The 21416-nt window shown below is 49.4% G+C and overlaps 3 protein-coding genes across 5 annotated transcripts; 2 read left to right on the top strand and 1 right to left on the bottom strand.

Moving 5' to 3' along the window:
• The first annotated feature begins 843 nt into the window (after nucleotides 1-843).
• Nucleotides 844-6914, top strand: LOC137907109 (probable ATP-dependent RNA helicase DDX17). Of its 3 annotated transcripts, none has more exons than XM_068751419.1 (13): nucleotides 844-1056; nucleotides 1653-1812; nucleotides 2027-2123; nucleotides 2204-2337; nucleotides 2551-2616; nucleotides 2699-2840; nucleotides 2988-3148; nucleotides 3235-3407; nucleotides 3490-3600; nucleotides 3685-3746; nucleotides 3859-3918; nucleotides 5586-5813; nucleotides 5907-6914. In XM_068751419.1, exons 1-13 carry the CDS (start codon nucleotides 1013-1015, stop codon nucleotides 6314-6316), a joined length of 1848 nt encoding a protein of 615 aa, XP_068607520.1. In that variant the 5' UTR covers nucleotides 844-1012; the 3' UTR covers nucleotides 6317-6914. The 3 variants fall into 3 exon arrangements, with proteins under 3 accessions (XP_068607520.1, XP_068607518.1, XP_068607519.1); XM_068751417.1 differs by having other exon boundaries at nucleotides 5586-5819; XM_068751418.1 differs by having other exon boundaries at nucleotides 5586-5823; nucleotides 5905-6914.
• Nucleotides 6915-6976: 62 nt separating this feature from the next.
• On the bottom strand, nucleotides 6977-13039 carry LOC137907094 (ADP-ribosylation factor-binding protein GGA1-like). The gene is made up of 17 exons (XM_068751402.1): nucleotides 12994-13039; nucleotides 12275-12359; nucleotides 12009-12084; nucleotides 11551-11649; nucleotides 11325-11448; nucleotides 10916-11007; nucleotides 10646-10726; nucleotides 10341-10478; nucleotides 10184-10265; nucleotides 9986-10096; nucleotides 9800-9916; nucleotides 9550-9602; nucleotides 9172-9353; nucleotides 8823-9049; nucleotides 8552-8721; nucleotides 8288-8398; nucleotides 6977-8161 (listed from the first exon to the last, which is right to left on the bottom strand). The coding sequence occupies exons 1-17, from the start codon at nucleotides 13037-13039 to the stop codon at nucleotides 8051-8053; spliced, it is 1905 nt and encodes a 634-aa protein (XP_068607503.1). The 3' UTR covers nucleotides 6977-8050.
• Nucleotides 13040-13712: 673 nt separating this feature from the next.
• On the top strand, nucleotides 13713-21352 carry micall1a (MICAL-like 1a). The gene is made up of 16 exons (XM_068751401.1): nucleotides 13713-13852; nucleotides 15445-15493; nucleotides 16395-16536; nucleotides 16747-16847; nucleotides 17680-17828; nucleotides 17923-18413; nucleotides 18496-18556; nucleotides 18746-19179; nucleotides 19439-19809; nucleotides 19881-20015; nucleotides 20101-20227; nucleotides 20304-20394; nucleotides 20626-20699; nucleotides 20816-20930; nucleotides 21009-21055; nucleotides 21165-21352. The coding sequence occupies exons 1-16, from the start codon at nucleotides 13713-13715 to the stop codon at nucleotides 21320-21322; spliced, it is 2685 nt and encodes an 894-aa protein (XP_068607502.1). The 3' UTR covers nucleotides 21323-21352.
• The last annotated feature ends 64 nt before the right edge of the window (nucleotides 21353-21416 follow it).

The raw sequence follows: 21416 nt of genomic DNA, 5'->3' as shown, positions 1-21416 counted from the left end.
GTCACTATTCATAAAACTGTCATCCCGTAGCCAATCAGCGTCAACTTCCGGCAAGGCTTCTTCTTCTACTGTTTCAAACGAAAGAGAAACTCGCACATCTTGTGACACATCGCCACCAACTGTTAGAATTCGAGAGTACGCGCAACATATGAAATTCACAATCGCTAATTGTGGAGCAAATATTTAAACGTGAAGTCCGTTGAATGGAAGCGAAGCTGCTTAAAGTCACGTCGCTGAAGTGGATGCATTAGGAGAGCTTACGAAAGCCAGAGTGATTGCTGTGTGAACAATTTAAATAATCATGTCGATGGTGTAATTTATGGAGAATAAAGACATGAAGAATTATTTTTTTTAATTAATTAATGAAAAAGTGCACGCATATGTGTGTTATCAATTTTGCAAACGTGAGAAAGGACTTCAGGAGAGACCTAAGTTAATAGATTTATGAAAAACGTGTATACGGACAAAATCTCTTTAATCCGATCAGAGTTCAGAGTAAAATTGTGATGAGATTTAAAAAAAAATATTGAACCGATTTGATCCAGAGCTGGTTTAATCCTTTTTGTATCCAACTCGTAATAAGTGTTTTCATAAAAAGGAGAATAAAATGAATATCACATAAATATAATATATTTAAATATCAGTATTTAGAGTTAGAGTGGCACAAATTAGCAAACAAACTGTTGTTGTTGTTGTTTAAAAGAAGTTAGGCGAGAATTATTACTCCAGATCAGTAGGTGGCGCTAATGCGCTCAGATGTTATTTTCAGAATACAAACGAAGAAGAATAGGGCGAGGAATTCTCCGTTTTGGTATGTGACGCACACGATTGTTTACCGAAATCTTTTTCCTTAGCTGTCGTCCATGTAGCTGAATTTTTCAAGCATTAAATAGCGTGATTTTGTTTATTAAACGTTCTAGTAGCAAGCAACGTAAGTAAAGTGCTTTTAATCGGTTGACACAAACCGTGCAAACACCGCGTAAAGGTTAGCGAAGTGTTGTTTTTGAACAAAATGAGAGGAGGTTCTTACGGAGACAGGGACCGTGGGCGCGACAGGTAAGTTCAAATAACACACTTTCACTGCATTAGAACCGAATATTACTTACACATCTACCTTGATACTAACCCTTGCCTAAAGACGACAGTGTTTTCTCTGCAATGAAAAAAAGTGTAACGCGGAAACGGAGAAGCCTTTCTCAAGGCCTCCTTTCAGTTTGTTCTTATCTTCACAGTAAATGTTCAAAAAGCTCTAATTAGTAGATGATTTGAAAAAAGATACAGCGTTAAAACTATCCTATAACATCCAAGTATGGATAGAGGTCATACTCTAGTAAAATATTTGCTTCCTTTGAACCGCAGTACTACATCTTGACCTAATGATGGCGCCAAAGTTTTAAAACGCTCAGAGATCACCATATAAATTGGTTTTGCGAGTTTTAGGATTCTGCACATTTGAATATACAAAATGGGCATTATAAGGCAGAAATGCAAATGTGTGCTGTACCGAAGGGTAGAAAAATGTACTCAATCGACTACAAATAGTCAGAAATCGGCTTGGCATAAAAAGATACACTGTAAATTGATCACTGCAGGTCATTACTGCACCATGCTTCCCCCCCGATGCTCTTTGTTTCTTGATACTTATCTTCCAGGCCACGGTTTGGAGCCATGAGCAGTCGAGGTGGGGCCCCACCCATGAAGTTTGGGAATCCAGGCGAGCGTCTACGTAAGAAGAGGTGGAACCTGGACGAGCTTCCGAAATTCGAGAAGAACTTTTACACTGAACACCCTGACATCCAACACACGAGTCAGGTAACGTGATATTTCTCTGTCTAGCTCACACTCACGAATGAGAAGTGATTAAACGTGCACGAACAAAGACGGAAGAGCACGGCAAAGTGTTGGGTTTGAGCACGTCGCCATTAATATCTGTCAGATTTACATTTATAAGGCGGCCTTCATCGATGATGCAGGTGTGTGTGCAAATCAATAACTCTGTTTTCGTGTTCTCCCCGTCTTTGTCCAGTATGATATGGAAGAGTTTCGCAGGAAGAAGGAGATCACCATCAGAGGATCGGGATGTTCGAAGGCGATCACTCAGTTTCACCAGGCGCAGTTCCCTCGTTAGTAAAGCAACGCATGACGACAATAAATGAATACACAATCCAAAGTGCGGCAGTGTGACTGTCCTTGTTGTCGGCAGAGTATGTGATGGACGTGTTGGTGCAGCAGAACTTCAAGGAACCGACAGCGATCCAAGCCCAGGGCTTCCCCGTGGCCCTGAGCGGGAAGGACATGGTGGGGATCGCCCAGACCGGGTCCGGAAAGACTCTCGCCGTAAGCAAGAGCAGGATTTATCTAAAAGGCTTTTTAAAGTCACAGAACTGATGGCTAAATAGGTCCGGCTGTAGGTCCTCAATAGGAGGGGGGGGGGGGGGGGGGCACTAATGATAACACAACAACAACAACAACACATGTGTAACGCTCGCGCTGTAACAGTTTCTCTGCTGGACTCAGTTTCAGACTTTTGTGCGTTTCTGTTTCCTGCAGTATCTCCTTCCTGCTATTGTACACATCAACCACCAGCCCTACCTGGAGCGGGGCGACGGGCCCATCGTGAGTCCGCCTTCGGGACGTTCTATTACGCTGTATCGCTTTTGCTCTGAAACATTCCTGTTTGTTCTTTCTCTTTTGTCAGTGTCTGGTCGTCGCGCCGACCAGAGAGCTGGCTCAGCAAGTTCAGCAGGTTGCGTACGAATATGGGAAGTCTTCCCGCATCAAAAGCACCTGCGTCTACGGCGGGGCACCCAAAGGCCCGCAGATCCGAGACCTGGAGAGGGGTGCGTGTGACCGTTGGCGGATTTGCTCGCCGCTCGGCCGTGCGTGGCGTCCGTGGCTTCCGGCGTGTGATTCTTATGCTTCAGGAACACACCTGCCTGATTATGGTTTACTATTTACCTCCTTTTCTTATTGCTGCGTGACTCCAGGAGTTGAGATCTGTATCGCCACACCTGGTCGGCTTATTGACTTCTTGGAATCTGGGAAAACCAACCTGCAGCGATGCACCTACCTGGTGCTGGACGAGGCGGACCGCATGCTGGACATGGGCTTCGAACCGCAGATTCGCAAGATAGTTGAACAGATCCGGGTAGGCCGGCGGCTCGGCGCACTTTTCAAACTGTCCCCTGGACCGATTGGTGAAGAGCCATGTTTGGGTCTGTCTTCATCTCCCAGCCTGACAGACAGACGCTGATGTGGAGCGCAACCTGGCCGAAGGACGTTCGGCAGCTGGCGGAGGACTTCCTGAAGGACTACATCCAGATTAACGTGGGCGCTCTGGAGCTCAGCGCCAACCACAACATCCTGCAGATCGTCGATGTCTGCATGGAGAATGAGAAGGACCAGAAGTAAGGATCTGACCCTAACCCTCACGTCCTCTCAGGGGTCATAACTCCTGGACATAATCTGTGCGTCCACCTCCGTCCACAGACTGTTTCAACTGATGGAGGAGATAATGGCCGAAAAAGAGAACAAGACCATTATCTTCGTGGAGACGAAGAAGCGCTGTGACGATCTTACCAGGAGGATGAGGCGTGACGGGTGAGAAGCTCCGTGGCGTGTGATGAAGAATCCTCCGGCAGAAGCGACTCAGACTTCCGCTTATTCGTGGCGTTTGTCTTCCAGTTGGCCAGCGATGTGTATCCATGGAGACAAGAGCCAGCCAGAGAGAGACTGGGTCCTCGCAGGTACGCCTTTGTCTTTTCCCTGCTGCCATTTGCTGCAGCTCATTCCCTCACCTGAACTCGATGCTTACCGGAGGGTCACGCGGTTTGTGTGTGTTTTCGTTGAACCCTACAGAGTTCCGTTCTGGTAAAGCTCCCATCCTGATCGCTACCGACGTGGCTTCTCGTGGTCTGGGTATGTCCGCTCACGCGCACGGCTCACCGTCTCTCTCTCTATCTCTCTCTTTGTGGATAAATCTTATGAAGTGTTTCCCCACATTTTCTGAGCAGTTAGACTGATATTTATTTTACAGCTTTTTCTTTTGTAAAGTTAAGTTGACCAGTGGGTAAGTATCGACCAGCCAGGGTGAGGCCAGTTTGCTTCTTTCTATTATACGAGTATCCTCCGAGCATTATTTTGCACGATGCAGCTGCACCAAATGCATCTTTGTTATTAGCGAAACATCTCAGCCCGTTATCGTCAGCAAACGTGAAATGAACCGTTCAGTTCAGGGTTTATAGTCTGTTTCTTGTTACTGCAGTTAAAACAAAAAGGTTCCTTCGTCCGGGGCTCTTCGGCACGCTGCTGCCTGAAAGGAGGGGTGTGCCTGGCAGACAGAGGATCGGTACAAAATAAATGAAGACGTTCTTCCAAAGAGAAGATACTAAAATGTGTAGCTGGGTCAGAACCCGGCGACGTGAAGGCTAGGGTGGCGGCTTTAACTCCGTACTGGCAGGATCAATGTGAGAAGGGGAAGTAAGTGAAGTGTCTTTGACTTGCTAAAACCCCCGTGACTGTCTCCTTGTTCTTTTTCCCCCCTCTTCTCTCAGGGTCTGGCAGTGAACGGCAGCTGTAACAGTCTGCGCTGCTGTCACTGCCCTCGACAGCATCTCAGAGTAGGAGCTCGGCTAGTTTTCGAGGGGTTAACGGTCCCTCTTGTTCTTCTTGGGTATCTAAGGTCCCCCCCTGCCCAGTATTGTCAGAGTTTGTAAACCCAGCGGACCTTCCTCGGGAGCAGCCTGAGGCCCATCGGTCCATCCCAAAAAACGCATACAGACAGGGGAGAAAGAGTTAGACGGGCTGATCTGGGTCCTGTCTTGGCCAGGGTCTGAGGAGGGTCCTGCAATGCAGTGAGAGAGCAACAGAACCGGCCGTTACGTGCATGTCCTCTCGAGGTTCAATGGTTCTGCTCCCGCCTGACGTTGCTGGTGTGGGGTGAATCCTGACTCCCTCCCCCCCCTCAGCCCCTCACTATAAACCAGGACCGATCAGGGGGGACTGACTACCTTTGTAAAAAAACAACACGAAGGGGGTAAGTACCTCGGCACCCCTTTCTCTTAACTCCTCCATGAGCTCACCATATTTTCAGGTATCTAGAAACTGCTCATATTCAAGTCCAAAGAATAGCATTTTCTGTCCCGGCACATCTTTACTCTGTTACTCAGGAGGTTATGGGGGGAGGAAATGGCTTCCCTCTTTCACGATGGAGGGGGGGAGGGAAGGTAGACTCGATCAGCAGAGCTGTCAGAGCCCCACGTCTTCTGTAATAAGAAACAGACACGTATTCTGACCCGTAATGACAGCGGCGTGGAGATTATTACGCCTGAACGTGGGTTGTTTTGTCCTTGGTGAAGACCTGACCTCAGTTTCACATTTAGCTGCTGGATTTAAGTGTTGACGATGAGACGGTGTTGAGTTTTTGGCTTTTTTGCACAGTGTCTGATGAAGCAGGTAAGTTTGCATTGATTTGATTCTCTCACATTACAAGAACGTCTGAAGGTCGACCGTTGATGCGCGTTTCGTCCTTTTCCCCTCGCGATGATCCCCGTGCTATAAAATCAATCGCTCTTTTTCCCCTGAAGATGTGGAAGACATCAAGTTCGTCATCAACTACGACTACCCCAACTCCTCCGAGGATTATGTCCACCGCATCGGGCGTACGGCGCGCAGCACCAACAAGGGAACCGCGTACACCTTCTTCACCCCGGGGAACCTGCGACAGGCCCGAGACCTGGTCCGGGTTCTGGCTGAGGCCCGGCAGGCCATTAACCCTAAGCTGCTTCAGTTCGCAGACTCAGGGCGTGGTGGAGGCGGAGGTAAGGACCCCCCCCCCCCCCCCCATTCACCTTGACGCGCTGCAGTCGATGGAGTAACCCTAAAAGCCCCGCTGCTTTTTGTTCCAGGTGGCAGAATGCGTTACCGCAGCAGCAGCAGCAGCAACAACCCGAACCTCATGTTCCAGAACCAATGCGACCGCCGCGGTCGCGACGGGGAGCGCTCCGGTTCATCCTCCTCTTCCTCCTACAGGAGCCGGGATCACAGGAATAGCAACGACTCAGGCCCAGATCAGTTCCAGAATTACGGAGGCAGCAGGGGCTACAACCCCCGCAGCGGAGGTGGAGGCGGCGGCGGGGGCGGGGGTCAGGATCATGGGCAGTTTGCCCAGCAGCCTCTGGCGTCGGGGGGGCTGCAGCCTCTGATGGCCCAGTACGCATCATCACAGCCGGCGCTCATGGGCTTCATGGGGCAGCAGCCTTACTCTTTTGCTTCTCCACCCCCTCCACCTCCAGGCGTTACACCTACCCAGAAGTAGCGTTAGTTCATTTGCCCCGCTCTCCCCTTCTCTGGTAATCTTAAATCCTGGGGGTGTTGAAATGATTTTTTTTCTCCTTCGTTTTCTACATTTTGATACGACCGTGTGAAATAAAAATATGTCAAAGGAGCAGATCTCTTAAACCCTTAATTTGTTTTTTTGCCCCAATAGTCGCGGTAGCTTCCATCCATGTGCCATACGTTCAATTTATTGTTTCAACCTGGGAAAATAAATTCTAATCCTTCACATTCCGGAGTCGTTATAAGTCTTGTACTTGCATTGTTTGGGGTTTGTTACATTATATCTGATTACTATTTTTATCAGGGTTATTCTGAACACAGGAGACACGCAGCTAAAATGTGAATCTTCTCTGGTTTTGTTGCTAAACATCGCCGCCGTTAGTTTTTAGGCTAAGGGACTATTCCTTTTCTTATCATGCATGCTTTTAGTTTCCTGTTCTGTACAAACATGAGTTTTGATGGAACAGATTAGATTTTCATTTCATTGCAGTTTGCTGCATCTCTCGACCGTTTATACATCAGTTGAACTCACTTCACAAATGATTTGGTTTAAATAAAGACAAGCGACCTCTTCATATCCTCGACTTCCTGTGTGTTCTGTTTTTACGCCTTCAGTCGGAATCAGTGCAAGCCGTATGCTTTCAATCTCATTTTATTTGTCTTTCGACGCGAACAGGCCGTACGCCTGTGCTCCAATCAACTCAGTGACAGCGGATATTTAAGATAGTAACATCTGAAGCTTCATTTCACAAAGGCCCTGTGCCCAATAATGATACGAACACATGAAAACGGGGACTAAATGCATAATTTTTATACACATATGTACAAAGTAGATGATAATCCGACATTTCATCCCAGGCACGTGTGGTAGAATCAACTCAGGTCGTCCGTCTTTGGATCAATGAACTGGATTAGGAATGTTTCAATGTGCAAAATTTAAAAAGAAAATTAGTGCATTTGTCAAAAATAAACCCACAAATCACAATTCCCAAAACCTTCAGAACAAAGTGCACAGAAATAAAAAGCTGAACTTCAACCTTTTCAGGGCCAGACATTCAGTGCCCGTCCTTCACAGAGGTCACACCGACGCGCAGGAAAAACTTCGAGGGGAATAACAATATTAGTAGTAGCACATTCGCTTTTCCTACTATGACAAGACTGCAAGGGGGAAAGACACACCCTACTATTATCAAAGGTCGCTCAACTCTCCCGATGCTTCTCCAGCTAGGATTCACTCGCCCTGGTCACACAGAAGGTTCGTTTGTTTGCTGTAACATACATTCCCAAATCTGACAGTTTGTCATCTGATTAAACTAATTTTGCTATAGGGACAGCGTCGTGGTTTTGTAAACAGAACCGATCTCAAACACACTGCACGCCATTCTCTCGGTGTTCTCATGTGACATCCGAGAGGATTGTTGAACAGCATCTGGAATCAGACAAATTCTCACACTCAGTTTTTAAAAGACTCAATTTGTTTCCCCAAAAACTTGGCTCGTTGTGTGTGTGTGTGTGTGAGATGGACCGATTAAAATAAGAACGCCGGGACACACAGATCATTGAATAACAGGAAGGAAGGCACCAGGCAGAACCTCCCTCAGCTGCTCTCAGGTCAGTTTGGATCCAAACTGAAGCTGAAGCATAGCGATGAGAGACGGCGTCGCCTTCGCTCTCCAGGAGGCAGATCAGATGACGGGGGGGGCTTCGTTTCCCTCTAAAGGTTCCCCCAAGTGTTCGGGGAAGGGAACTGATCCACATCGCCAGATTCATCATGAGATCTGTCCCCCAAGTTGAAAGTCAGCTTGAACCGCAGACGTACCCTTTCCTGAAACAAAATGAAAGCCGGGCTCAGCGTTACCTTCCTGCCCCATTTCATGCTCCCCTCGTTGCCCAGCAGAACCGTGTTAGACCCGAAAGCCAAACGGTGGTTCTGAAGCAAAGCCAACAGTACCTTGTGAGGGTTGGCCAACAGTAGGATCTGTGTGATGGCGGCTGGAGGCAGGGTGGGATTGAACGCTGGGAGCTCCGTGCTGGTGGGAGGCTGCAGCTTCACTTTCATCACCTAGGAAACCGAGACGCACACAACCAGGTGAAAAACTGAGACCCAAACTGTATTACGCGGATCCCTCGCAAATCATGATTTGAAATCAGCCCCTTCAGGTGCAGGACGGTGGTTCAGTTTGTCACCGCACAGCGACGGGGAACGTGAACCTACCCTCGGTACGGCAGCCTGGAATCGGACGTTGGTGACAGGAGTCGGGGCAGAAGACAGCATGGAGATAATCACCACGAGCACATCCGGGCGTGACGGAGCACAGTCGCAGGCGAAGGTAAAGAAAACCCGCAGGCTGTGTTTGTCAAAAACCGTCACCGGCAACAAGCTGCCTGGAACAGATTTGCAGAGAAGAGCAAAAAGAACAACGATTATGATGTTGAGAAACACGAGGCGAGGCGAGGCGCACCCCGGCATCGCTGCTCATCCTCACTGGGTTTGATCGACTCCAGAGGCACGACGACGTCGGCCAAGGAGACGTCGTCGTGGGCATCGGCGGCCGAGAGGCTGAGATGGGCGAGGAGAGTGTGAGGTGGATCCGAGTGGACGGACGTGGGCTCCGGAGCGGGAGCAGAGGGGGTGCTGGTCCTTGGAGCGTATCCGGAGCTGGCGCCCTGTAGATCCCGTAAAGGGACCCTGGATTGAGGCGGGAGCTTATCCCTGCATGAAGAGGAGTAGAGAATGCTAATAATATAAAAGCTGCACACAGCAACGTTCATGTACCGCTAGTACGCTTTATATTCCGCTTCACGGCTTTGGACTTAATCTTGGAATGCACCTACCATTTGATCTGCTGCGCCTCTGGAGGTAGAGCTTGCTGTAACAATGTCTTGCCCAACAAGTCCAGCTCTTCCATGGGCTTGGCTGGAGGGGTGCAGCCCCCGGCTCGTGGAGCGGACGCTGTCTGGACCACAGACGGGAGCAGCACTGCAGCAGGGACGGATGATTCTTTGGTGTCAGAGGCCTGAGAGAGCAAAGCAAGTGTTACACACAGATCAGGCGAAGTCGGTGCAAAGACGAAGTCCGTGTGACAATATCAGGTTTCGAATGGCATCGTGGCGCAGGTTTGCCTGTAAAAGAGTCGGTGTTGAACTTTCCACTAGGCGGCGCTAACGCTAAAGCTTCCCAATAAAATATTCCGCAGTCCAGGACGAACTTACAAGTTGGGAAGAATTCCAGGAGTGTGAGTCGGAGTTCTCCGTTACGTTCAGTCCTAGAGAGCGAGACACGAAAGGTTCATTCATTTTCTGCTCAAACTGAATCCAGAAAACGCTTTAAAATGAAACCGGAAGCGTTTGTGGCCTGCTGAGGATGCTGGTTCTCAACCAATCAGCAAGCAGCAGGCCGGCAGGTCTAACCGAGTTCACTTTGCTCCGGCGTTAGAAGCCAGGCGAGCTTTTTCTTGCTTACCCGGTGACATGAGCTCGTCATCCAACAGGCTCGCCCCCCCGCCGTGAGTCGGGGTCCGGGGGCCGGAGGGCTCGGGGCTGATCCCCATCAGGTCTACGAGCGCCGAGCTGCCGCTGCCTGATTGGGACAGGATATCCGTGCATGAGCCGACGATCACCGGGTTTCATGGATGAAACGTGCACGTACCTGGTTGTGGCGGCGTGGACGCGCCGTTCTTTCCCACGTCCTCTCCCTTTATCAGCTGCCTGTACAGGTTGATGACCTGGGTCAGGCTGTCATTGGCCTGAAGGATGTCCCCTGCAGGCAGACCTTTGGTTTTAATACCTAAACCTTGTCACTGGAAAATGTGATGTCACAACAACGCTAAACTGTTTCTAAACTCACCCAAGACGTCATCATTTTCCTCCGTGTCGCTCGCTAGGCGGAATAATGTCGGCCTCATCTTTTCACAGCGCTGGTAAAGATCCTGCAACAGCCGCACGTTGAAAACAAGCAGCGCCGGGAGACTGCAGCTGCTTCCGACGTGCTGATTGGTGCTTACTGTGATGAGCTCCTGGTTGCTCTGGGAGCAGCTCTCCCCGCTGTAGCCCTCCAGCAGCTGGCTCAGCAGGCTGACACTCTCCTTCACCTCCTGAATGGCATTCACCCGCTTTGAAACCTTGTCCACACGCTTTTGGTCCTGGGAACAGCGAAAGAGGTCCCACAATGTCCGGGACAAAAACCGCTTGACCTTTTAGTTTTACTCTAATTTCATTTCCTGGGGTGATTTCGTAGGGCTCTTGCGCTACCCCTCCTGTGCAGCACACAGACAGACAGACAGACAGACAGACAGACCAGACGACACACCTCTTGGACCGTTTCCTTGATGAGTTTGTTCGCTGCTCTCAAGTCATCAGGGTGAGAGCTCTTCAGCAAGCGAGACAGCGTCTACAAAAACAGGACAGGACAGAAGTACCAGAGGAAAAGAACGAGGAAGAGAACTTTGTAAACAGCAGATCCCGTTCATTTCTAAGGATTCGATTGGCTGTACAATATTTGATGAACCTGAACATAGCATGATTGTGATATCATATCCAAGTCCTGTTTTGTTGGTCCCTTATCAATAATAGCGCCTACCTTAGATTTCTCCTCATCATTAAAGATGGCATTTTTCTTTCTGGGTGGAGGGGGCTTGTCCTCAGAAAGTACAGGATCCGCTTTGACAATGCCTGGAAGAGAAGAAGGACAGTTTGTAAAAGTCACACGTCAACAATTCCCGTTTCATTCCTGGTTACAGCCAAACATTTTCATCCGCTCTGATCTAGATTTTTATTTGGATCCATACCAAACTGCATATTCAGGGTTTGCAGCACCATAAATATGCACGATTTTTATTTTTATTTTTTTAAATCATGATGCATATATTAATCCCTGAGAAATAAGGAGAGAAAAGGTTGGAAAAAAGCCTTTTCTTTCACTAAATTGTAATGGAGCTACACTCTATTCTGGACTTTCGTCACGTCCTCATGCGTCTGCGTTTGCTCACCCTGCTTTTTGAGCATGTGATATGCATCTGCTATTTTGGTCTCATCCGGCAGCCTCACTGTCCAGCTGTACAGCATTTCCAACACTTTCTTCTTCACCGGCTCTGGAGCCCTCGGACCCAAATACTGAAACAGAATAAATAACTCAGATCAACAGAACATTCCGCTTTCCTCGCCGTGCAGGGAGCGTCAAACAGATGTGTCGGCATTAAAGACAAGGGTCCCTACCTTGGGTGAGACCACCTTGATGAGCTCATTGAGGAAGCGAAACTTGCCCACTTCATTGTGAAATTGCTTGCCACAGTCCTTCACGCACGTCTCAAGAACCTGAGAAGGGTTCGGAGTTAGCGCGATCACCTCCGGCAAAGCAGAGGCTACGTAATCACCGGCGTCCGTCCGTAGCGTAACTCAAGAAGTTACCGACAGATCTGGATGAAATCTTCAGGAAATGTTAACAGGAACAGATGATAACATTTCGGTAATGATCCAGAACACCATGTGGACGGTGTGAATCCAATTAGGAGGGGAATGAGACGCTCTCCGAGTGCATGCACATTTGTAGAGACAGACTTTCCCCCCCCAAACAAATCTTCACTGTGGACGAGTGAGGACGAGGTACTTCTAAAGTGGCGTAGAGGCAATTTACACTTAGATTTGAGTTTAAATGCAATATGACGACCCCGTACCGTGAGTGCTTGTATGGCCTCCCACTCCTGAGGAGACTGGATTTTATGGGCCAGAAGTCTGGCTGCAAGCTGGGGGCTGTAAAAAAAAAAAACAACAACAACAAAACTATCTAACTTTATTTGGGAAACTTTATTCTACTGAAAGGAGAAAAAAAGAAAACAAGTCAGAAATGAAATCAACAACTGCCATCTCAATGATTTCCAGATTTCATACAGAAAACAACACTCTGATATTATGCTATCCTTGATCAACAACATCATCTTACCCTGCTGGGGTATCAAGGAGTTTGTCACAAAGTCCATTAATAGTGTCCCAGTCTGTCTCCTTATTTAATGGGTCGGTGGCCTTGTCTGTGTAACAGAGGAAACACACAAGACCACAATTTGCTTACGATCCCCTATTTTCTGCACGTTTATTTAACCTTTAACAAAAACATGTAGACTCTTGATATTATCAGTTGCAGATGTTCTACACTGGGGGTTGAAATCTGTCAAATCTAACATCGACCAACTTTCAACAGGTGAGGACAGTTCACACTCTGATACACTTTACAGCAGTAAATCCCATTAAGACGAGGTTATGACTGGAGTACAAATCCTGCTTCTGGCTTTGCTCAGCCGGCTTGGCCAGTCTTTGGGGAGCTAGGCTAACTAGCTAGACAAGCTTGTTAGCGTTCTGATTCAGTCCGTCATTACTGGGTTATTAAAATTTAAATGTAAAGTCTTGTGTAAACATTAACGTGGAATCAAAACACAAGCACATTACAGCGAAGGTTCACTTCCGTGTTATCGTTCCCTTGACTGCTGCACTTCAAGGTTTGTACATTTCTTTTACATTCTCTCTCGTGAATATCGGAAATACGTTTCCTAATGGGAAATGACCAATTCAAATCGATAAAATAGCTCATTTCCCTACGCAGCACGCCAGTCACGTCTCCCACGCTCAAAACCGGAACCAGCATATTTGTACAGTCGAAGGACTTACTGATATTAGACTGCAGGCCGGCCTCAACCGGAGGCACCGAAGCCATTTTTAAGAGCTCCCTGCGTCCAACTATCGCGTGATCTTTGTAACATATCGCGTGGATAGACGTCGGAGCGGTGTCCCTGTGGCGCCCCCTGGCGGGCGCGGAATAAAACAACAGCGTGATGTTGATGATGGCGAAGACGCAACGCCTTTATGAAGGAACCGGGATGACCTGACTGGAGCCAGCCGCGGCTGTCAAGGTTCTTTATGTTTAACTATATCATCACTTTAACCCGCAGAAACGACCCTCAGTGTCGGGTCTAGCACAGACACCTGGCTGCACCAGGCTAGCATGTACTAGCAGAGCTAGTTGAACCCAGGGCGAAGAACGTTACGTCATGAACTTTGTCGTGTTTCCTCTCCAGTCTGGATACTACTTTTTTTTTTTTTTAGCAGAGAGGCGGTGTCCTTTTCGTAGTTTATATGAAGTCTGAACAACCCTAACAGGAGATAAAGTGGGATATAATGAGATTTGTTGTCACGAAAGTAAGCTAACATTCAGCTAGCTTCCGAGCCATGCTCGTGTTGAACGCGACTCAGTGTTTCGGGATTTCGGGTGTTGCCTTTCTGCCGACGCTTCACTGAAGCGCTGCTCGTTTATGACCAGAGGAAAGACTTCGCCTTTCGACTCTGTGTGACAAGAGTCATTGGATTTCTACAAACAATCCCATAATATCATGGGATCCCTGAAAGCTCTCCAGGAGTGGTGTCGCGCTCAGTGTGGACATCACGGCGTGGACATCAAGGACATGTCCTCGTCCTTCCGGGACGGGTTGGCGTTCTGTGCCATAATACACCGCCACAGACCGGAGCTGATGTGAGTAAACACATAAAGTCCAGTTAGTTCTGATCAGTGTCATCTATTTCCTTCCAGCATGTCGGGGATAAGAAATCCGTTTGAAGTTGTGATCAATGAGGATCTGGCTCGTTTTAGTCAACAATGAAGAGACATTTCAGAGGTTTACTAAATCTGAAAGTGTTCTAAGTGCAATCATGTTAGCCTCTGTTCCACTTTTTAATATAAATCCAATTAGAAATCAGTTTATCTTGATTACAACATTGTTCCAGCAGGGTTGCAAATTATATAACTTTACGGTATTGACACGGCTTATCTTGCTTTTTTATGTGTCGTCATTCAAGGTGTATATGTGAACAATATACGTTTGGAAGTTTTTGTACTTTAAGAACATTGTTGAGTGTGATCTATAATTAGAGGTGGTTTGATTGTCTGTCTGAAAGACGTCGACAGTCTTTGTCCTCTCTGTCCTGGAGGAAAACCCTGGTGAGATGGACTCAGGTTAGACACAAAGCGTTTTGCCCGTGTTGCCGTCTTCTCAGGTGGGCTTGAAGTTGCAAAATGACCAAACTGGCCTGTGATTGGCTGGCAGTAGAGCAGACATTCATGGCTGGACCAATCCCCAAAGGACAAGTTAGTGAAGCGGAACATATCAGCAAACGCGTCGCAGCAGTGAAGCGTAAATGAAAAAGTGGGACGATCTTTAACGGCAGACTTGATTTTGTGCTTCCCTGCTCGGACCTCGCTAGAACGCCCTGATCCACACGGACGGCCCGTCAGATCGATCTGCTGCTGAGACCTCCACCTGTCAAACTGGATTTAGCGCTAGCTTTAGCCCTCCACTCTGCTGCTCATGTATTCACTCAAATGGATCACGCCGTAGAGGCGACCAATGAAGATGCCTGTCATTGGACATGGCGCCTCATCATCCACTGAGTCACGATTAGCTGGCTCTCCTCCACGTGTTGAACACCTCTGATGATGTTTCTAGTCCATCATGTCGGCGGACCTGACGCGGCGGGCCGGTGACCACATGGTCCCGACGTTAGAACGGCTGCTCGGTGTGTTTGTGACCATGGAAACGAGATGGGAGAGAACAGAGGTCACTTTATGAGACTCCAACACTGAGCTCATTCACAGGTTTGCTGCCCCCACCGTCTCCACCGGGGTGCTGGTGTGTGTTTTCCCCCTGATTACTGTTCTGTTGCTACACACACATTGACACATGTAAAACACCTTCACTTTAATCCCAGGACTCCGGAGGCACTGACGCGTTTACTGCAGGATGTTTACTGGTGAGAGGTCTGGTTCCAGTTTCTCCAGGCTTGCAGAAAGCAGAGCCTCGTAATTACCAAGTCGTCACTCCTGTTTCAAGCAACCGCTTCTTTCCTTTCTGTCCGGGCGGTTTCTAACATCAGGAATCATTTATGCGTGGCCCATGATCAGCTTCGTTGGTTTGTAGCATAAGCAGCATAAAGAGCTACCGGCCCGGTACCACCCGGTATCGGTGGGAATCGTTTCACGCGACATACTTAATGCTTTCTAAGATCTTTCTCTACCTGCTCCCCACCTGGGCTTGGTTTCTAAAAATAATTTCTCTCTTGTGATTCCAGAGACTTTGACTCGCTGTCTAAAGACGATGTCTACGAGAACAACCGGCTGGTGAGTCACTCTTCAGCCAGAAACGTCTTAATCCTCCACGCGGCGGCGGCGCCGTGTTTCTTCAGTGCATTTGATTTTTTTATGTGGCCTGAAGTGTCGCTTCACTGTGATTGATATAATCAGAGTATTCAGGATTATAAAGAAGATCCTAGCATAGACCTAGGGTGAAACAATATAATAAAGTCCTGACTTATATAAGTCACCGGGTCAGAACCAGAACTTTTTGTTTTTTGTCAGGTTTTCCCACATGGCTTGTAGGCCAACAGAACATTATGGGATGGAACGCGAGTCTCCTGATTCTCGGTCTGAGCTCAGCTTTTGTGTTTTTTTTTTTTAATCCAGCAGCTTTCAGAGAGCGGGGTTGTTGGTTGGCCCACCAGAGGGCGCTGCAATGTGGGGGTTTTATTGAATCAAGCGTTCCGCTGGATCAGACAGGCTGGAACGCGAGGTGCTCGGCCACCAACGCATTCTCCTGCTTGCATAATGTGTAGAATGTCTAAACGTTGGGAAACAATGACATAATAACATTGTAATAACAGGGATGGGCTCATTAATGAGCAACAACAGAACTCGTGCCGGGTGTTGTTGGTGCATGTAATCTGATTAGCGCCTAGCGTTCCTGTTTTATTACATCCGATATCGGGGTTAGCGTTGGAGCCATAAAGGACACTTTGGTTTGTGCTGCTTAAAGCCTTGAAGGCTAATGTTTGAAACCCATAAACATCGTCCTGGCTTCATCGGGACGCGCCCCACACCTCGCTGTGAAGAGTTTCCACATCCAATCATTGTACTTTAACGGCATGTACTTAAACACAGTGCACGCAGTTTCTCAGCTGCTGATCCGCCTGCTTCCCTCTTCCCAAACCGCGGGCTCCCTCCTCTCGTCTCCGCTTCCTCGCAGGCGTTCGACGTTGCAGAGACGGAGTTGGGAATTCCAGCCCTGTTGGACGCAGAAGACATGGTGTCCATGAAGGTGCCCGACCGCCTCAGCGTCATCACATACGTGTCTCAGTACTACAACTTCTTCAACCACAAGTTGAGAGGTATTTTATGTTCATGTACTCAGAAATTATTATTTTTTTTATCTCTAACTTGAACAAAATCTGCATGTAGTGCCATTTAAAAATAAAATAAATTGTCATTATAATTCAGCGCCATTAAAAACCGGCCACATGCTCAGATTAAGCAGATTGTATATCTTGTGGGTCACAAAGACCTTTAAAATCACTAACAGTTGCCTCCCTTTTCTGCAGCAAACCCCCCTTGCATGAAAAGGCTCAGTACCGTTGGTCATAATGAGCCGGCCCAGAAGAGGCCTCCGACCCCTCTAGAAGACAAAGTGGTCGAGTCCGAGGTAAGACGCAAGAGGAAGGCGTACAGATGAGCGTGAGAACCCCGACTGAACCATGTTTCTGTGTGCTTCTGGATCTGCAGGTTCTCTACAAGCTCTTCTGTAATATTTAATTCATGTTGTCCTTCAGAGGCAGCAAACCTCACCTACTTTTGGTTTTGTGTGTGTTTGAAGTCCGGAAGTCTCTAATTTGTTTTGCCCCTGGGGGGAATGGCGCAGTGACAGATGTGGGCTCTATAAAGATAGCCTGTATCCTGTCTCTCTCTTGTTTTCGTCGTCCCCATACCTCCACGTATCGCCATCTTCCTCCTCAACACGCCCTTTCCCTTCAGATGGAAATCCATTCCGCTCCTTCCTCTTCCCATCTGACCCCCCCCTCCACTCACTGACCCTCAGCCGGCCCTAGGCAGTAGGATGGGGGTGGGGTGGGGTGGGTTTAGGAGGTGAATTCAAAGCAGCTGGGTTCGTTTTTTGTTTTTTTTCTTTTATAACCACCTCCAGATTTCAGCTCTGCTAACCGCCTCTTTACCCAACACGAATTAAAAGGGATGAAAACAAAATATTAAATGCTTAAAAGCTAAATATCTACATTAGGTATCATTTCCAGAGGAGCTAACCTTCCGTTTGCTCTTTGAAACATCTTTATGCCAATCAAATGTAGTTTTCAAATTAAAAAAGAAATGCAATCATGAGAAGTAGATTTGAAACGAGCCGCAGCTCGTCCTCATCATGAACTCCTGAATCCATGTTTGCTCTCCCACATTACTCTCCATCCTCCCCCATTCCCCCGATGTCTCCCCTCCCCTCCCTGCAACATCTCGGCTGCTTGCTCTAGTCGGGCGCGGCCGTGCGGACCGGCGAGGATGCGAACGCGGCAGTCAAGCGCAGCACGCTCAGCAGCACCTGCGCCGCCTGCCAGGAACACGTTCACCTGGTGCAACGGTTTCTGGTGGACGGGAAGCTCTACCATCGGAACTGCTTCAGGTGAACCCCGCCTTCTCATGTCGAGCCTCGCGTGTCAACACGTTTGAGCCGCGAGCGACTCTCGCCATCGCCCCGTGTCGCTTCTTTCCTTCAGGTGCATCGAGTGCCGCAGCACTTTGCTTCCTGCATCCTACAAATTAGGAAGCAGTTCCCAGGAGTTGTTCTGCACGCATCACCTCACAAGGCGGGCGTTAGCCAATCAGAACGGTCGTCCAGATCTCAGTCAGAGACCAGCGCCAGTTCAATCCGCCAGAATCGGTCGCAGCCGGACGGAGTCTTCCTCTCCGGTAACCCAGACGACTGATGCCGACGTCCCAGATGACCAAACAAGAGACGAGGATGGCGGCGGAGAGACCGCCGACGCTTCTGCTCCCCCCAACCCTTTCGACGAAAGCGACGAAGAGGAGGAGAAAGATAATTGTGCAACAACAATCGCTAGCTTAACAACAAACGGGGAGCGGTCCTCGACACCCGCACTTCATCCAGAAGAGGCTGGCCGGCCAGTCCCGGCTCCCCGCCGCCTCACTGAACGGACCCCCCCTCCTCGCCCCGCTCCTCGGGTCCGGCTACTCCGCACAGCAGACGGTACCGTCGGTGCAGAATTTAATCCGTTGTAGGAAACTGGAGCCGTCGATGCGCATCCTCACGCTTTTCTTTGGCATTGCAGGTGAAAAGCAGAAGCCCCCGACTCCCCCCAAGCCCCGAGAGAGATCGCAGTCCCCCGGCAGGTAGCTGAGCCCCCGCTGAGCCCCCGCTGAGCCTTCTTCTGTTCGTCGCCACCATGTGATCATAGTCATAATCTGTTCACAGCATATAGTGCAGCCGCCCCCGCCCCCCCATGCCTCCATTTGGCTGTATGTTGTTGTCCTCCACTGTGTGACCCCCCTCCATCCCTGTCTGTGTATTTAACTGTCCAGCCTGTCCAGTGGCGGCCATAAACCCAAAGACCCTCCTTGGCTCGCCCTGGTCCAATCAGAAGCCAGGAAGAAGAAAGCCCCTGCCCCTCCCTCTGCCGTACTGGCCACACCTCCCAACACCGGCTCTCTGTCCTCTCTCAAAGGGGAGGGCTCCACACCCAGCACACCACCCCCGCCCGCCAACCCCTTCGACGAGGACGACGACGATGATGATGATGATGATGATGATGATGATGACAAGGGAGGAGAAGAAAAGGGGAGTGAAGGAAGCGCAATTCCGCCCCCGATCGTGGCAAGTCACCCGTGGTACAACATCACACGGACGGCCGACACAGACACCCCCCCTAGTGGAGGAAGCCCATCCCGTTCTGCCAGTCCCGGGAGCGCCAAGAGCAAGAAACGCCCTGCTCCTCGTGTCCCGCCGCCGCCAGGAGGTAACGAATGCTACTTTAATCAGAAGAATAAACTTCATTGTGATTGATTTGGCTTTTCCTTTGGGAATGCCGTCGGCCGCTGTGTCCATGAGACCCGGCGTGTCGTGGTAATCCCCTAACGCTGAGAGCGGGACATTGCATTTAGGTTTCTGTTTTTTTGTTCCCCCCCCCCCCCATCTTCTCTACATTCCACCTGCCTTGCTCCCCGTTTCTCCTCCGCCTGCTCGTCGGTGTTTGATGAACCTCTCTCCCCTTTCAGTTCTCCCTCACTCTCAGCCCTCCTCTTGCTCCCCTTCTCCAGCCCTCAGCACAGAGAGCCTGTCTTCCTCCTCAGACCACAGCTCCTCCCAGCGGTCGGGTGGCCGGCAGCATGTCTTCACCAAGAGCGTCTCGGAGCCGGTCATCTGCTCGCCGGACGAGTCTGCCGCCGCCTCCTCTTCCTCCTCCGAGCGTCTGCCTCGCCCATCCCAAAGCCTCTGCCCTGCCCCCACGCCGCCGCACGCCACCTCGGCTCCAGCTACCCCACAGATCGGTCGCAGCCTGGAGAGTAACGGAACGGAAGCCGCTCCACCACGACCCCAGGTGGCGCCCAGTCCCTTGGCGTCCGGCGCCATCCGTTCTCGCGACAAGGTGACAAAGTGACAACGCAAAGTGACCGACCGGTGCATCGTATTCCAGCTGTGTGCGTTTCCTCTTTTCAGCGGTTCTGCAAAGAGAACCCCTTCAACAGGAAAGCTCCTCCCTCCGCTTCCAAATCCAAAAGCAGACCATCAAAAGGCCCCCGCCCTGCCAGACCCCCAGCCCCCGGCCATGGCTTCCCATTAATAAAACGCAAGGTACGACAACTAAAGGAAGCTGGCACCCGGCGCTTCAGAACTGAATTAAAGCCCTCTGCATGTAACGATGCAAACGTCCATCCAGGTGCAATCGGATCAGTACGTCACAGAGGAGGACATCCAGGGAGAGATGGGCCGGCTGGAGGAGCAGCTGGATGAGCTGGAGCAGAGGGGGGTGGAGCTGGAGAAGAAGCTGAGAGACGCCCCCAACGGTACCACGTCGGGCTTCGACTCGGACGCGGGCAACATTCAAAGATCTAAAAATAAATGCTTCTTGTTGTTTTTCAGACGAGGATGAGGAGCGTCTGTTGGTGGACTGGTTCACTCTCATCCACGAGAAACACCTTTTAGTACGTCGGGAGGCTGAGCTGGTCTACACGTAAGTACGGAACGCATCGAGGGCCAAATGTTAGGAGTCGTCACACTTCGATGGAAATGGTCTACACGCATGAACTGCAGACGTGTAGCGCACAGAGAGAGGCCATCGGTCTACTGGGCGAAGGTTCCGTACTTCAGGGACGCTTTATTGAGGCCCATTCATTTTTACGTGTGACATTTTGTTGGTTGTCAGTCTGGAACATAATTCATGTGTGAGCGTTTCTCACCGCAGCTCGAAGCAGCAGAACCTGGAGGAGCGGCAAGCGGATGTCGAGTACGAGCTGAGGTGTCTCCTCAACAAGCCGGGTTTGTTTGGCTTCATCATGTCCAGATAAGATAGAATCGAATCCTTTTGGCTTCGTCTGTGACGTCTGGCTCGCATTGCTGTCAAGAATCATTTCTTGGCGATCTCTCTTTCTCAGAGAAAGACTGGACGGCGGAGGACAAGAGTCGAGAGCAGGAGCTGATGGCTGAGCTGGTCACTATAATCGAGCAACGCAACCAAATCATCAATAACATGGACCAGGACAGGCAGAGGTAATCGGTGATGGCAGGTGAATGATATTTTTGCACAGACCCAAAATCGATTATCATTTTTAAATGTGATCTGGCCAGGGATGAAGAGGAAGACAAACTCATCGGAGCCATGCTGAAGAAAAAAGGTACGATTTGGAGCTAAAAGATAATTCATCATCTCTGTTGTATTTTTAGATTACAATTTAGAACTTATGTGAAACTCAAAGCACTTTTCTTTATCCTTTTCATGCCCAGACTTCCACAAGGATCCGAAGGGTGAGGGTGAGGGTGAGCAGGAGGAGCAGCAGCAGCCGAGGAAGAAAGGGACCAAGTTCAAACCGATCAAGGTGCTCAAGAGGCTGAGCCATAAAGGGGAACCAGGCAAGAGCCCCCGTAAGCAGAAAACACCGTAGAAAAGACGCATTCTCCTCCAAGGGGATAAGAGACTTTTAAAAAGACGAAAAAGAAGGTGGAGAAGAGGAGGTGTGACCCAGAATCCCCTCCCAT

Source organism: Brachionichthys hirsutus, chromosome 17 (assembly GCF_040956055.1).
Source record: "Brachionichthys hirsutus isolate HB-005 chromosome 17, CSIRO-AGI_Bhir_v1, whole genome shotgun sequence".
NCBI classification, from domain to species: domain Eukaryota; kingdom Metazoa; phylum Chordata; class Actinopteri; order Lophiiformes; family Brachionichthyidae; genus Brachionichthys; species Brachionichthys hirsutus.
The sequence above is the reverse complement of the archived record's forward strand: the minus strand, read 5'-3'. Positions and strand labels throughout refer to the sequence as shown.

Bases quoted from the DNA above. Each gene is read 5' to 3' on its own strand.
- LOC137907094 (XM_068751402.1), bottom strand. From the start codon at position 13,039: ATGGCTTCGGTGCCTCCGGTTGAGGCCGGCCTGCAGTCTAATATCA. The intron at 12,360-12,993 runs GTAAGTCCTTCG...TCTGTTACACAG, and splicing joins CGGCCTGCAGTCTAATATCA to ACAAGGCCACCGACCCATTA. The intron at 12,085-12,274 runs GTAAGATGATGT...TTTTTTTTACAG, and splicing joins CTCCTTGATACCCCAGCAGG to CCCCCAGCTTGCAGCCAGAC.
- micall1a (XM_068751401.1), top strand. From the start codon at position 13,713: ATGGGATCCCTGAAAGCTCTCCAGGAGTGGTGTCGCGCTCAGTGTGGA. The intron at 18,557-18,745 runs GTAGCTGAGCCC...TTAACTGTCCAG, and splicing joins AGATCGCAGTCCCCCGGCAG to CCTGTCCAGTGGCGGCCATA. The intron at 19,180-19,438 runs GTAACGAATGCT...CTCCCCTTTCAG, and splicing joins TGTCCCGCCGCCGCCAGGAG to TTCTCCCTCACTCTCAGCCC.
- LOC137907109 (XM_068751418.1), top strand. From the start codon at position 1,013: ATGAGAGGAGGTTCTTACGGAGACAGGGACCGTGGGCGCGACAG. The intron at 1,813-2,026 runs GTAACGTGATAT...GTCTTTGTCCAG, and splicing joins ACATCCAACACACGAGTCAG to TATGATATGGAAGAGTTTCG. The intron at 3,919-5,585 runs GTATGTCCGCTC...TTTCCCCTGAAG, and splicing joins CGTGGCTTCTCGTGGTCTGG to ATGTGGAAGACATCAAGTTC.